This window comes from Tiliqua scincoides, chromosome 3 (genome assembly GCF_035046505.1).
Source record: "Tiliqua scincoides isolate rTilSci1 chromosome 3, rTilSci1.hap2, whole genome shotgun sequence".
In the NCBI taxonomy this organism is placed as follows: domain Eukaryota; kingdom Metazoa; phylum Chordata; class Lepidosauria; order Squamata; family Scincidae; genus Tiliqua; species Tiliqua scincoides.
The window spans coordinates 95,626,264-95,637,761 of NC_089823.1; the positions used below are offsets into that span (position 1 = coordinate 95,626,264).

Genomic DNA, 11,498 nt, shown 5'->3' on the forward strand with positions numbered 1-11,498 from the left:
GTCTGTTCTGCCTTAACACATGATTCTGCACGTGGGGTGAACAGAGAACACATACTTCTGTTAATTGAGGGGGAACCTCCTACATCACAGGTTTCTCTAACAGCTATCCTAGTAGGAAATGCAGAGCACGTCCCCCATAAATAATTGTGTTTTCTATGGATTCCATAAGTAGTCTTGTATATGTGGACCATGTCAAAATAACTAAAGGGAAAAACAAGATGTGAAGAAGTATGATTGTCTTTTCCACAGAGAAATGGCATTTAAAAATAGACTGGCCATCTTGATAATCAGATTTTTTTTCCTCTCTCATTTTAAAAGATTATTATAGTCCAGAAATGATGGGTCTGAAAACAGATCAAGAAGTCCTTGGAGAGCTTTTGAAAACGAAAGTTCCAGCTGTGGCAGAGTTAATGGAGCGGCATGGTATCATGTGGACTTTGGTGGTGTCCCGTTGGTTCATATGCTTGTTCATTGATATTCTTCCAGTAGAGGTAAGTGCAAACTGTTACTTGTGTCCACTGAGGCATGTGGAGCACACACACATGGAGCAATCTTCCTGTGTGTGCAGGTACCTAGGTGCAATGGCTTGTGATGCACCTCAGTGTATTGACATGAGATGAAGATGAAAGAAGAATATGGCTGCAGCACAACACAGCTTTATTGGAAGATAAATATACAAACAGTGTGCGTGGGGGGGGTTAAAATAAAAGATGCAATGAGTCTTTCTCACATAAGTGCACACACCATGGTTCGTAGGCAGTAATAAGCCTTGGAAAGAGGAGGAATGCATAAACATGCATGAGGGCAGAGGAGAGGAAAGGGGAAAACAAGATGCAAGTGAGATGTTAGCTTGCAGGGGAAATGAGGGGGTTACGAAGAGGTGTTTGTGTGGTATCGGGGGAAGAAGACAGGAGAAAGGGGAAAGTAGTGGGAAAGGGCCATGTGCTGCAGCGGTGCCATGAGACTGTGACTTAGGTCCATGTCCTCAGTAGCCTGGAATAGTGCAGTAGGTTAGAAGGGAGCTCCTAGATAGGCCATAAAGCACTTCTTGCACTTGCAGAGCTTGTCTTTCCCATCATGTAGTTCCTTTTAAGTAGCACTACAAGTACTTGAAGGAGTCCCAGTCTGGGTAACCTGCATCTTTAAGTAGCTGCTATAACAGTTCGTCCCCTGGGGGCTGGGGATAAGAATACGCCCTCAGTTTGGCTGTACTTGTCGTAAGAGGCGACTAAATAGCCACCGGGTAGATGGGACTCATCAGCCTGGGAAGGCAGCTCATCTGAGAGAAGGAAAACTCTGATCCCAAACCTCCACTGCCTTGTGGCTACATCCAGTTATGGAAAAGGCTTCAGGAGTCAACCTCAAGGCAAAATCAGGAGCCGGAGTCCCTGAGGCAGTTCATGGCTGAACACAGTTATGTTCTGGCAACTCCTGCGACGCCGCTTTGAACCAACTGTATTGGCCTCTGCCTTTCCATTGGACCATTTCAGCAACGTGAAGAGGGGGGATTTGCTGCATGGGTAAGAGCCTATCCTCCATACCTACTTTACCCAGGCTTCGCGCACTGGAGAGGACACTCTGTTCCAGAACCACCATTCAGAGCGTGACACCATAGTCTTCCGAGACTGAAGGATGTCAACAACTATAACAGTTAAAGGGGTCTGCCTGAAATGGGAGTCTGGGACCCATCTCTTGGCTTTGCTTGTATGGTATAAAAGTAGACCAGGAATCCTAGATTTGCACACACTCACACCAAACAGGAGGAAGGGATAGGAAACACAGTGTTTTGACTCTGTTGAACTGCATAAGAGACCCAGAATACAGTGTATATTTGGGCCAATAAGTCAGGAGTGCCAATGGCCAAGGTTACCTATCTGTCTGCTGAAATGCATGGGGTGATAGCCAAGCTACAATGCCCTCCCAGTTCAGAGGGATGCAAAAACGTGGGGTAAGGGTCTGATAAGCAAAGCCAGTGGGGGTGGGGGATGCTGCTAGGCTATATCCTCAGCTGGTTTCAGAAAAGGAAGCACAGCAAGGGAACCAAGAGTTCTTTTCTTGGGTGTATGTGTGTATACGTACCATCAAAAACAGTTGCCTGATATACTGGTAGCTCTCAATTTTACACGGTCTTAATTTGCACATATTTAAAATAGCATGATTTACAGATTTAAGGCTGGAAGTGCAATTTGCACAGGCTTGTTTTTGCAACGACAGGGTTAAGCTTCCCATGGTAGCTCTCGATTTTACATGGTGTGCCTGTCTAGTGTATGACTCTTCAGATTTCAATGTTGAAACTGATATATTTATGATCAGAGAGAAAATTGTGTGTTTGGCCAAGAGTAGGTCTTAATGAAGTGGTGTCAAATGTGCAATAGAATCTCACAAAGAAGGGCTTTTGCCCCAATATTTGCTTGAGCTTGAGAAGCAGAAGAAACATGAGAAGGCCTAGGAAAGATGAGGTAGTTGCCGTGCAAACTGGCAGACAGTTAAGTGGTTGAGAGAGGCATTCAGTTTAACTGAGCATGCTTTTTCTATCTTAGACAAGGACAATCTGAATACTAAACTTAATTCCAAAGTGAGCAGAAATGTGCACTGCTTGGGTATGCAGTGTTACGGAGGGATCTTGCAGGGGAAAAATGAAAGCCACACGAAAGACGGTGGCCTATCCTCAAAAACACCCCGAGACAAAGAACCCCTCACCCATGCCAATCCCATTGTTTCCTATGAGAGAACCAGTTTTCACTTACACTTTTCAATATACATGCCATTTTCCAGAAATTCCCCCGCATAAACTGAGAGCTGCTTGTATTTTTAGCTGTATGTAGGAACGGGGAGAGGGTGGTTGGTTAACTTTCCAGCTACTGCTATAGTGGTTGCATCTGTTCTAGTGATGTATTTAATTTTTTTCTTTTACAGACCGTACTTCGAATTTGGGACTGCTTGTTCTATGAGGGATCAAAAATAATATTTCGGGTGGCCTTAACATTAATTAAGCAACACCAAGCTTTCATTTTAGAAGCCACTAACTTCCCAGACATCTGCGATAAATTTAAGCAGATCACTAAAGGACCGTTTGTAACAGAATGTCACACTTTCATGCAGGTAGGAATGAGCATGTAACTGTCCGCCATGTTCCCCTAGTTTACTCTGTCTTGTTGAATTTTCATTTAAAATTAATTCTGTAATGGGTTCATCTACCTTTTGTGGAAGCTTTTAGTGCCTTCACTTCATTTCATCTTTTTTTGCCATCTCTGCATTACACAGGTGCCCATATAGATTGAAAAAACACTGGAAAAACTATTGATGTGATCATATTACACCTACTTTATGTTCATTGTTTTACTGATGCACATATGCTCTTGAACATTTGTGAAACACTGCAAAAGAGAATGCTAATACAATTGTAGAAACAATTAGAGTCAAGATTGCTGTTTTCAAGTAGGCTTTATGTGCCTAAGCAGTGGGAAGGGGTGGCCTGAAAACTCTGGCAAGCTGCATACGCTTAGCAGTCTGTGCAAAATTTGGAAATAAACTGAACATTGGAGAAATCTTAATGCATTGGTTCTAGTTTGGAAATGATTACTTTTATGTGGAGAAATTTGGATAAGAATTTTGGAGACCCTTTTAAAGGCAGATGTATACATGTCACAAAATAGTAGGATCTGCACTGAAACTTCACACAAAGTAAAATTTGAAGTGAATTTCAGGGTTCATCCAAGCGTTGAAACATCTGAGAATTTCAAGGGAAGCCAAGTGAATTTCTATAAGACTGGTGAAATTTCTCAGTGGATTATTGCACACCCCTAGAAAAATACATCATCTTACAAAAGGATAACAGTGAAAACGATAAACTGATAACCAATGTTCTTACTGTTGCTCTGTGCTTACTATGTAGAATTTAGTACAGGTATGAATTGCTTAACAACGGGAATATGAACATGTTTTTAGGTGGTATTCCCACTGTTAAGCGGTTTTGTTGAACATTCTTAGTGCACAGCACCATCTGGTGGAACAAGCTGGTATAGCCTATTGCTCCTAGGCTACAAACCTCCATTATAATCTTATGGGACCATGTATACAGTCCATTGTCACCAGAATGCTGTATGCTGCACATATCTGTATTACTAAGTGTGGATTGAACACTCTTCCAACTCATTAAACAGTAGTTATTCTTGAAGAGGCTACTAAAACACTGAGCTTTATCAATGAATGTGTTCAAAATATTGCTCTAATCTTCCTCCCACCCAAGATAACTTGCAGGGTTCATAACCAAATAGCACCTTGAACCCAGATTTCTTGTTTCCAAATCCACTACTGTGCTTACTGGCATAGGAATGGAGAACCTCTTGCAAGATTGCCATGACTGCTAAGATTGTACTTTTGCCTGATCCTTATCTCAGCATGCCATAACAGCTGATGATAGGATTCTTGAATAGTATGGGTAGGGTCAGATCATTATTTGAAAGATTTCTACCCTGCTTTTCCTTTGTCAAAGCAATTTCCAAGGTGGCTTACAGGTTCCAGCTAAAATATACAATATATTAAAAAATGGATAAAATCACAAAAACATAAATAAAACCAGTTGGAGGAAGGCAGATTATTTACAACCAAGTTACTACTACAGAGGCATAGGAGGCAAACAACCCATCACCCAAACACCAGACAAAACAAAAATGTTTTGAGCCCTTGCCAAAATGCCTTGAGGGGAGGGGGTAGATCTCAATTCCCCTGGTAGGGAATTCCATAATTGTGGTGCCACTCCTGAGAAGGCTCACCCCTGTGCTGCCATCCCCATAACTTGGGATAAAGGCGGCACTTGCAGAAAGGCCCCCTCAGATGATCTGAGAGGGTGGAACAGAATATATGGGAGAAGGTGGACCCTCAGATAACCTGGCTACAAACTGTGCAGGATTTTAAAGGGCAGTACCTTGAATTGGGCCCGGAAATGAATGGGCAGCCAGTGTAGCCACCAAAGCTCCAGTCGGATGGAATCAAACAGCCTAGCTCCAGTAACCACCCTGGCTGCCGCATTCTGCATTAATTGCAACTTCTGAACTGTCTTCAAGGGCAGCCCCACATAGAGTGTGTTACAGTAATCCAATCTTGGAGTCACTAGGGTATGGATTACCATCGTTGGTAATCAATTGATCAACTCAAGTATGGCAGCAGCTGGTGGACCAGCTGGAGCTGGGCAAACACACTCAGGTGACTGCTGCTGACTGGAAGACACCTTCAGGAAGAGCCGAGTCCAGGAGCACTCCTAAACTGTGCACCTGCTTCTGCAGGGGGAGTGCAATCCCATTCAGAGTGGGCACTTTGCTCAGTAACTGCATCTCCATCTGTTCTCCTCACGTCTGGAGGATTCTCTGAGCCTCTTAATGGAAAAATGTCACTTTTGGCTTTACAAAAAAAACCCAAAAGTGTTGTTTTTTCTGTTGAGAGACTCAGTCGGAGCCTCACAGAGGCTGCAGACATCTGTCCACGGCCTCTGCTGGGTTTAGAGGACCTTCTGGAAGCAAGGGGAGTTAAGATGGAGGTTGGAGGGCGTTTGCCGGTATCTGTGGTTTCAGTTAACTGGGGGTGGGTGTGTGTGTGTGTCCCAGAATGGAACCCCTGCTGATTACAGGGCATTCCTGAACATACCTATATGGAATGTTTTTGGATATGCTGCCCTTTGTTTGTTCCCAAACTGGCCTGAGCTCTTCCCCTGCCACCCACCTTCATTAATTTATTCTAATGATTTTTAATTCTAGAAAATATTTACAGAACCTGGGAGTTTGCAGATGGCTACAATAGACAGACTTCGAGAAACTTGCAGAGAGAAGCTGATTGCAGAGAGATAAATGGACACTGTTTCAAACACTGCAAAAATGGACACATTCCTTCATAAATTGCACTGAATCATGCACAATTTCCATGTTGAGTAACACTTGACCAAGTCCCTCTGATCTTTCAAGTAGGTGGTGCAAAAAACCTGGTAACTTGATCTTTTTTTAACTTGCTGTGTGAATAAAATGTGATCAGTGTGAACCTTTTTTCAAACAAAGGGAGTACTGACTTTCAATAAAGTTTAATATTTAAATCCCTGGGCTTCTAAATGTCTAATCATGAATATACAAAATAAATATTTATTTGTGAAACCTTTTGAACTTGTGTATTAAATGTCTGCTTTGCAATAGTGAGTTTCAGTCTGCTTTAAGAAAATCGTCTAATAATTCCATGTTACCTCAAATTGCTGTATCATTAGTCCTAGCCGTTACTTCAAAAAATGTTTCTTCTTTTGTAACAGACTGAATAGAAAACACCATGAGAACCTGCTTCTGTTTACAATGAAATGCAAATTTAAGAGTCTTTTTAGTAATCTTAGACAATTTCTGTACTGTACTGCTCAGGGATAGGAATCCATACAAATTGTATTGGTTTTGCTACATTACAGGAGATATGCATTCTATAGCTACAAAGCTGACTCAGTTTAGCAACCAACTCTGATCTGGGCTTGTTAATTCCTGTGCTAACAGGTGACTGGCCTTAAATAACATACTCCTTTATTTACCCCAGTCCCCTAACTTTACAGGGCTGTTTGAAATGGCATCAAATACATGTGAGGTGCTTTTCTATATACAGGTACTATACAAAAGCAATTCAAAGTGCTTAAATGAAGCTGAAAAGGGACTGGAAAATAGCTGTATGAAACATGCTACCTTCTCTTTTGGCTGTAGTTGAAGCCAAAATACCACTGTTGTTACTGTTTACAGAATCTACGCTCATGATAAAGTGAAAGGCGGTGATCTAGTCATACAGTTAGCAAGTGCCAGGCTCTGAACCGCTAGTCTAGTAGCTATCTTCTGTCAGTGGTGTTTTACTCCCTCAGTATTTGCGGGGGAGGTGCTAGGGCAATGATACAATCCCCAGGATCATGTCTTTATGGGAGGTGAAGAGGGGGTGCTTCTGACTTGTGTTATGTAGGTAGGGCTGCAGGAAGTGTGGGGAGCCCTGTGCAGCCATCCACAGCGCTCCGCGAGGCGTGGCACACTCAAACAGCAGGAGTAAAGTACCTCCTGCAAAATGGAAGTGCTTTGTGCCTGTTTTTTCTGAACGTTCCAAGCCTTGGGGAGCGCTGCAGAGGGTTCCCCACACCTTCTACAGCCCTGTCTACATAAGGTAAGTCAGAAGCACCCTCCTGCCCCCCTATATAAGGATGCAATCCTTGGGATCACTTCCCTGCCTCTCCCCTTCCCCTTAAAGGGACAGGAGAACCTTTACACAAACTGGTGTGTTGCAACCCACCAGTTTGAGAACCACTGTACTATGTGACTGAGGTATATGCACTGGTTTATTTAAGGCCAAATGAAGAAATGTAGGGTAGGGGGCAATAGTTCAGTTCTTCACTGGGGGTTGCAAGTGCATAAAACTGAGTGTACAATTTGGCATTATGAAGACTGATCTTCATTAGATAAGATAAGAGTTGGAATAATGAAAAACTGCTATCTAAAATTTGATAGGTAATAGGAGAGTCGCAAATGTGCCATAAAGCACATTTGTGCCTCCTCACAAGCAAGCTGTGCTGGCACACAGAGCCTGGGCTGCTGCAAGGCTCTGGGGTGGGTGGGGAGCAGGAGGCAAGGCTGTTATGCCAGATGCCAACCCCGGTCCCATGGAGTTCAGAGCAGCTTGAAGCTACTCCACTCTCCTTGTGCTACCTGAGGAAGTGGCACAGATCTGAGGAGACCCATAGGGGCCAGGGCGCCTTGCCCAGGGGTAAGGGGAAAAGTTTCTCCTTGCCTCTGGCTGAGCTGATTCTGGCCTCCGTCCTGTGCTGGATACAAGCACAAGCCGCTTGGCTTGCCTGGTCCAGTGCAGGGTAGGATTTTGCACTTAAGACACTTACTACAGGCTGTTGGGGAATAACAACACTTAGTATTCATCAGTTGAGTATCTAGATCTTTAAAAATGAAATTGTATGTGGTCCCTTTAATGGTCTTTCTAAAGGGTGTGTCCTTTTGCTGATTCCTTTTTGTGTATATATAGCTTCTTGTTTGCTGACTTTTGCAGTACAGCACAGTGTATTTTAATCTGTTTTTAACTATTGTTTTATACTTACATGCATCCAGGGGCAGCTATTTAGGGCTCCTGGTCTTCCAGTTTCAAGAATCTTGATGTGAGAAAAATGTTTGTGTAAGTCTGCATCAGACTCTGAGTAAACTGCCTTTGGTCCTAAATTTTTGGGTCTGAGTTTTTGTGCCTTGGTTTGCAAACAGCCTGGGTAGAAGAGTAATAACTTTTTTGCCTGAAACCATCACAGGCAGAGATTTGTACTGCTAAAGGCTTTGCAAGAAAGCTCATGGCAACCTATCAAAGCACACTGAGTGTATATATATCTTTTTTAAATTCACTTATATGGTCTAATAAGCTAATTAACAGAGTTTATGTTAAACCACTTTTGCTTAAGCAAGTGTATAAAGAAGCCTTCTCATACTTGACCAGGCAAACACTGGAGTCTAAAAAATCTATTAAGCAAACTCCACCCCCACCTTAAACTCCACCTAGTGCTTAAACTCTTAGGGCAGGCAGCAATTTTCAACCTTTTTCATCTCATGGGACACTGCCAAGGCACACCAAGGTGCCAGTGGAGGCTCACATCCCCCACTGGCCCTACTAATGACCTCCCCCAAATTCCTGACACACATCTGTGGACCACTTGTGGCACACTCCAGTGTGCCATGGCATAGTGGTTGAAAATGGTTCAACCATGGTTCAACGCATGGCTAACCAGCCAAGTTAGAGAGACTGTGAAGGGCAAGGAAGCTTCCTTCCGTAAATGGAAGTCTTGCCCTAATGAGGAGAATAAAAAGGAACATAAACTGTGGCAAAAGAAATGTAAGAAGGTGATATGGGAGGCCAAGAGAGACTATGAGGAACGCATGGCCAGCAACATTAAGGGGAATAATAAAAGCTTCTTCAAATATGTTAGAAGCAGGAAACCCGCCAGAGAAGCGGTTGGCCCTCTGGATGGTGAGGGAGGGAAAGGGGAGATAAAAGGAGACTTAGAGATGGCAGAGAAATTAAATGAGTTCTTTGCATCTGTCTTCACGGCAGAAGACCTCGGGCAGATACCGATGTCCGAACGGCCCCTCCTAACCGAGGAGTTAAGTCAGATAGAGGTTAAAAGAGAAGATATTTCAGACCTCATTGATAAATTAAAGATCAATAAGTCACCGGGCCCTGATGGCATCCACCCAAGGGTTATTAAGGAATTGAAGAATGAAGTTGCAGATCTCTTGACTAAGGTATGCAACTTGTCCCTCAAAACGGCCACGGTGCCAGAAGATTGGAGGATAGCAAATGTCACGCCTATTTTTAAAAAGGGAAAGAGGGGGGACCCGGGAAACTATAGGCCGGTCAGCCTAACATCCATACCGGGTAAGATGGTGGAATGCCTCATCAAAGATAGGATCTCAAAACACATAGACGAACAGGCCTTGCTGAGGGAGAGTCAGCATGGCTTCTGTAAGGGTAAGTCTTGCCTCACGAACCTTATAGAATTCTTTGAAAAGGTCAACAGGCATGTGGATGCGGGAGAATCCGTGGACATTATATATCTGGACTTTCAGAAGGCGTTTGACACGGTCCCTCACCAAAGGCTACTGAAAAAACTCCACAGTCAGGGAATTAGAGGACAGGTCCTCTCGTGGATTGAGAACTGGTTGGAGGCCAGGAAGCAGAGAGTGGGTGTCAATGGGCAATTTTCACAATGGAGAGAGGTGAAAAGTGTCCCCCAAGGATCTGTCCTGGGACCGGTGCTTTTCAACCTCTTCATAAATGACCTGGAGACAGGGTTGAGCAGTGAAGTGGCTAAGTTTGCAGACGACACCAAACTTTTCTGAGTGGTAAAGACCAGAAGTGATTGTGAGGAGCTCCAGAAGGATCTCTCCAGACTGGCAGAATGGGCAGCAAAATGGCAGATGCGCTTCAATGTCAGTAAGTGTAAACTCATGCACATTGGGGCAAAAAATCAAAACTTTAGATATAGGCTGATGGGTTCTGAGCTGTCTGTGACAGATCAGGAGAGAGATCTTGGGGTGGTGGTGGACAGGTCGATGAAAGTGTTGACCCAATGTGCGGCGGCAGTGAAGAAGGCCAATTCTATGCTTGGGATCATTAGGAAGGGTATTGAGAACAAAACGGCTAGTATTATAATGCCGTTGTACAAATCTATGGTAAGGCCACACCTGGAGTATTGTGTCCAGTTCTGGTCACCGCATCTCAAAAAAGACATAGTGGAAATGGAAAAGGTGCAAAAGAGCGACTAAGATGATTACTGGGCTGGGGCACCTTCCTTACGAGGAAAGGCTACGGCGTTTGGGCCTCTTCAGCCTAGAAAAGAGACGCTTGAGGGGGGACATGATTGAGACATACAAAATTATGCAGGGAATGGACAGAGTGGATAGGGAGATGCTCTTTACACTCTCACATAATACCAGAACCAGGGGACATCCACTAAAATTGAGTGTTGGGCGGGTTAGGACAGACAAAAGAAAATATTTCTTTACTCAGCGTGTGGTCGGTCTGTGGAACTCCTTGCCACAGGATGTGGTGCTGGCGTCTAGCCTAGACGCCTTTAAAAGGGGATTGGACGAGTTTCTGGAGGAAAAATCCATTATGGGGTACAAGCCATGATGTGTATGCGCAACCTCCTGATTTTAGAAATGGGTTAAGTCAGAATGCCAGACGTGGGGGAGGGCACCAGGATGAGGTCTCTTGTTATCTGGTGTGCTCCCTGGGGCATTTGGTGGGCCGCTGTGAGATACAGGAAGCTGAACTAGATGGGCCTATGGCCTGATCCAGTGGGGCTGTTCTTATGGTTCTTAGGATCTGTCTTGAGGGCCAGGGTACTTGAGATAGCACCTTCTTCCATCCAATCTAGCTCCTCCTGATGAGTCATCTGAGAGGGCTGTGCCACTCAAAGTCCCTTCCGCTTAGTTTATAAACTGCTCTCTCCTTAGAGGCTTTCTAGTAGGGCTAAAAACATGCCTTTTTATTCTAGTCAAAAGACCGTCTAAAATATTTTTAGAATTTTTTAATTTTTTTAAAATATGGAACATCAGAGTTTTGTTTAGTTTTATGGCATATTTTAAAATTGTCTTCTGATTTTTTTTCTGCATTTTATTGCTCTTGGAGCTTAATATGATTTTTAAGTTCACTGGATTTTAGGAGTTTAATTTTATAATGCTTATTTTTATTGTACTTGGAAGTTGCTTTGAATGCTCAGGAGGGAGAGAAAGTGGAGTATAAATTTGTAAATAAAATAAGATCAAGACCTCTCACTACCTTGGACCAAGATTGTGTCCAGTACTTCAATATGCATTGTATGCTATGAACCCTCATACAGATGACTTCTCAACTGCAGCATCAAATATTTTAGAGTACGGTGAAAGATACAAATAGTGGTTAATGCTAGGATAGTGTAGACCAGGGGTGCTCAATAGCTGGATCGCGAT

The 11,498-nt window shown here is 43.5% G+C and overlaps 1 protein-coding gene across 1 annotated transcript in view; it reads left to right on the forward strand.

The window, feature by feature from the left end:
- GRTP1 (growth hormone regulated TBC protein 1) overlaps positions 1–6,177 on the forward strand; it is a 33,206-nt gene extending 27,029 nt beyond the window's left edge. The window contains exons 6-8 of the mRNA XM_066621674.1: positions 319–491; positions 2,917–3,102; positions 5,754–6,177. Of these exons, the coding sequence (XP_066477771.1) occupies positions 319–491; positions 2,917–3,102; positions 5,754–5,843 (449 nt within the window). The 3' untranslated portion in view covers positions 5,844–6,177. The remainder of the gene's footprint in view (positions 1–318; positions 492–2,916; positions 3,103–5,753) is intronic.
- Positions 6,178–11,498: the final 5,321 nt, after the last annotated feature.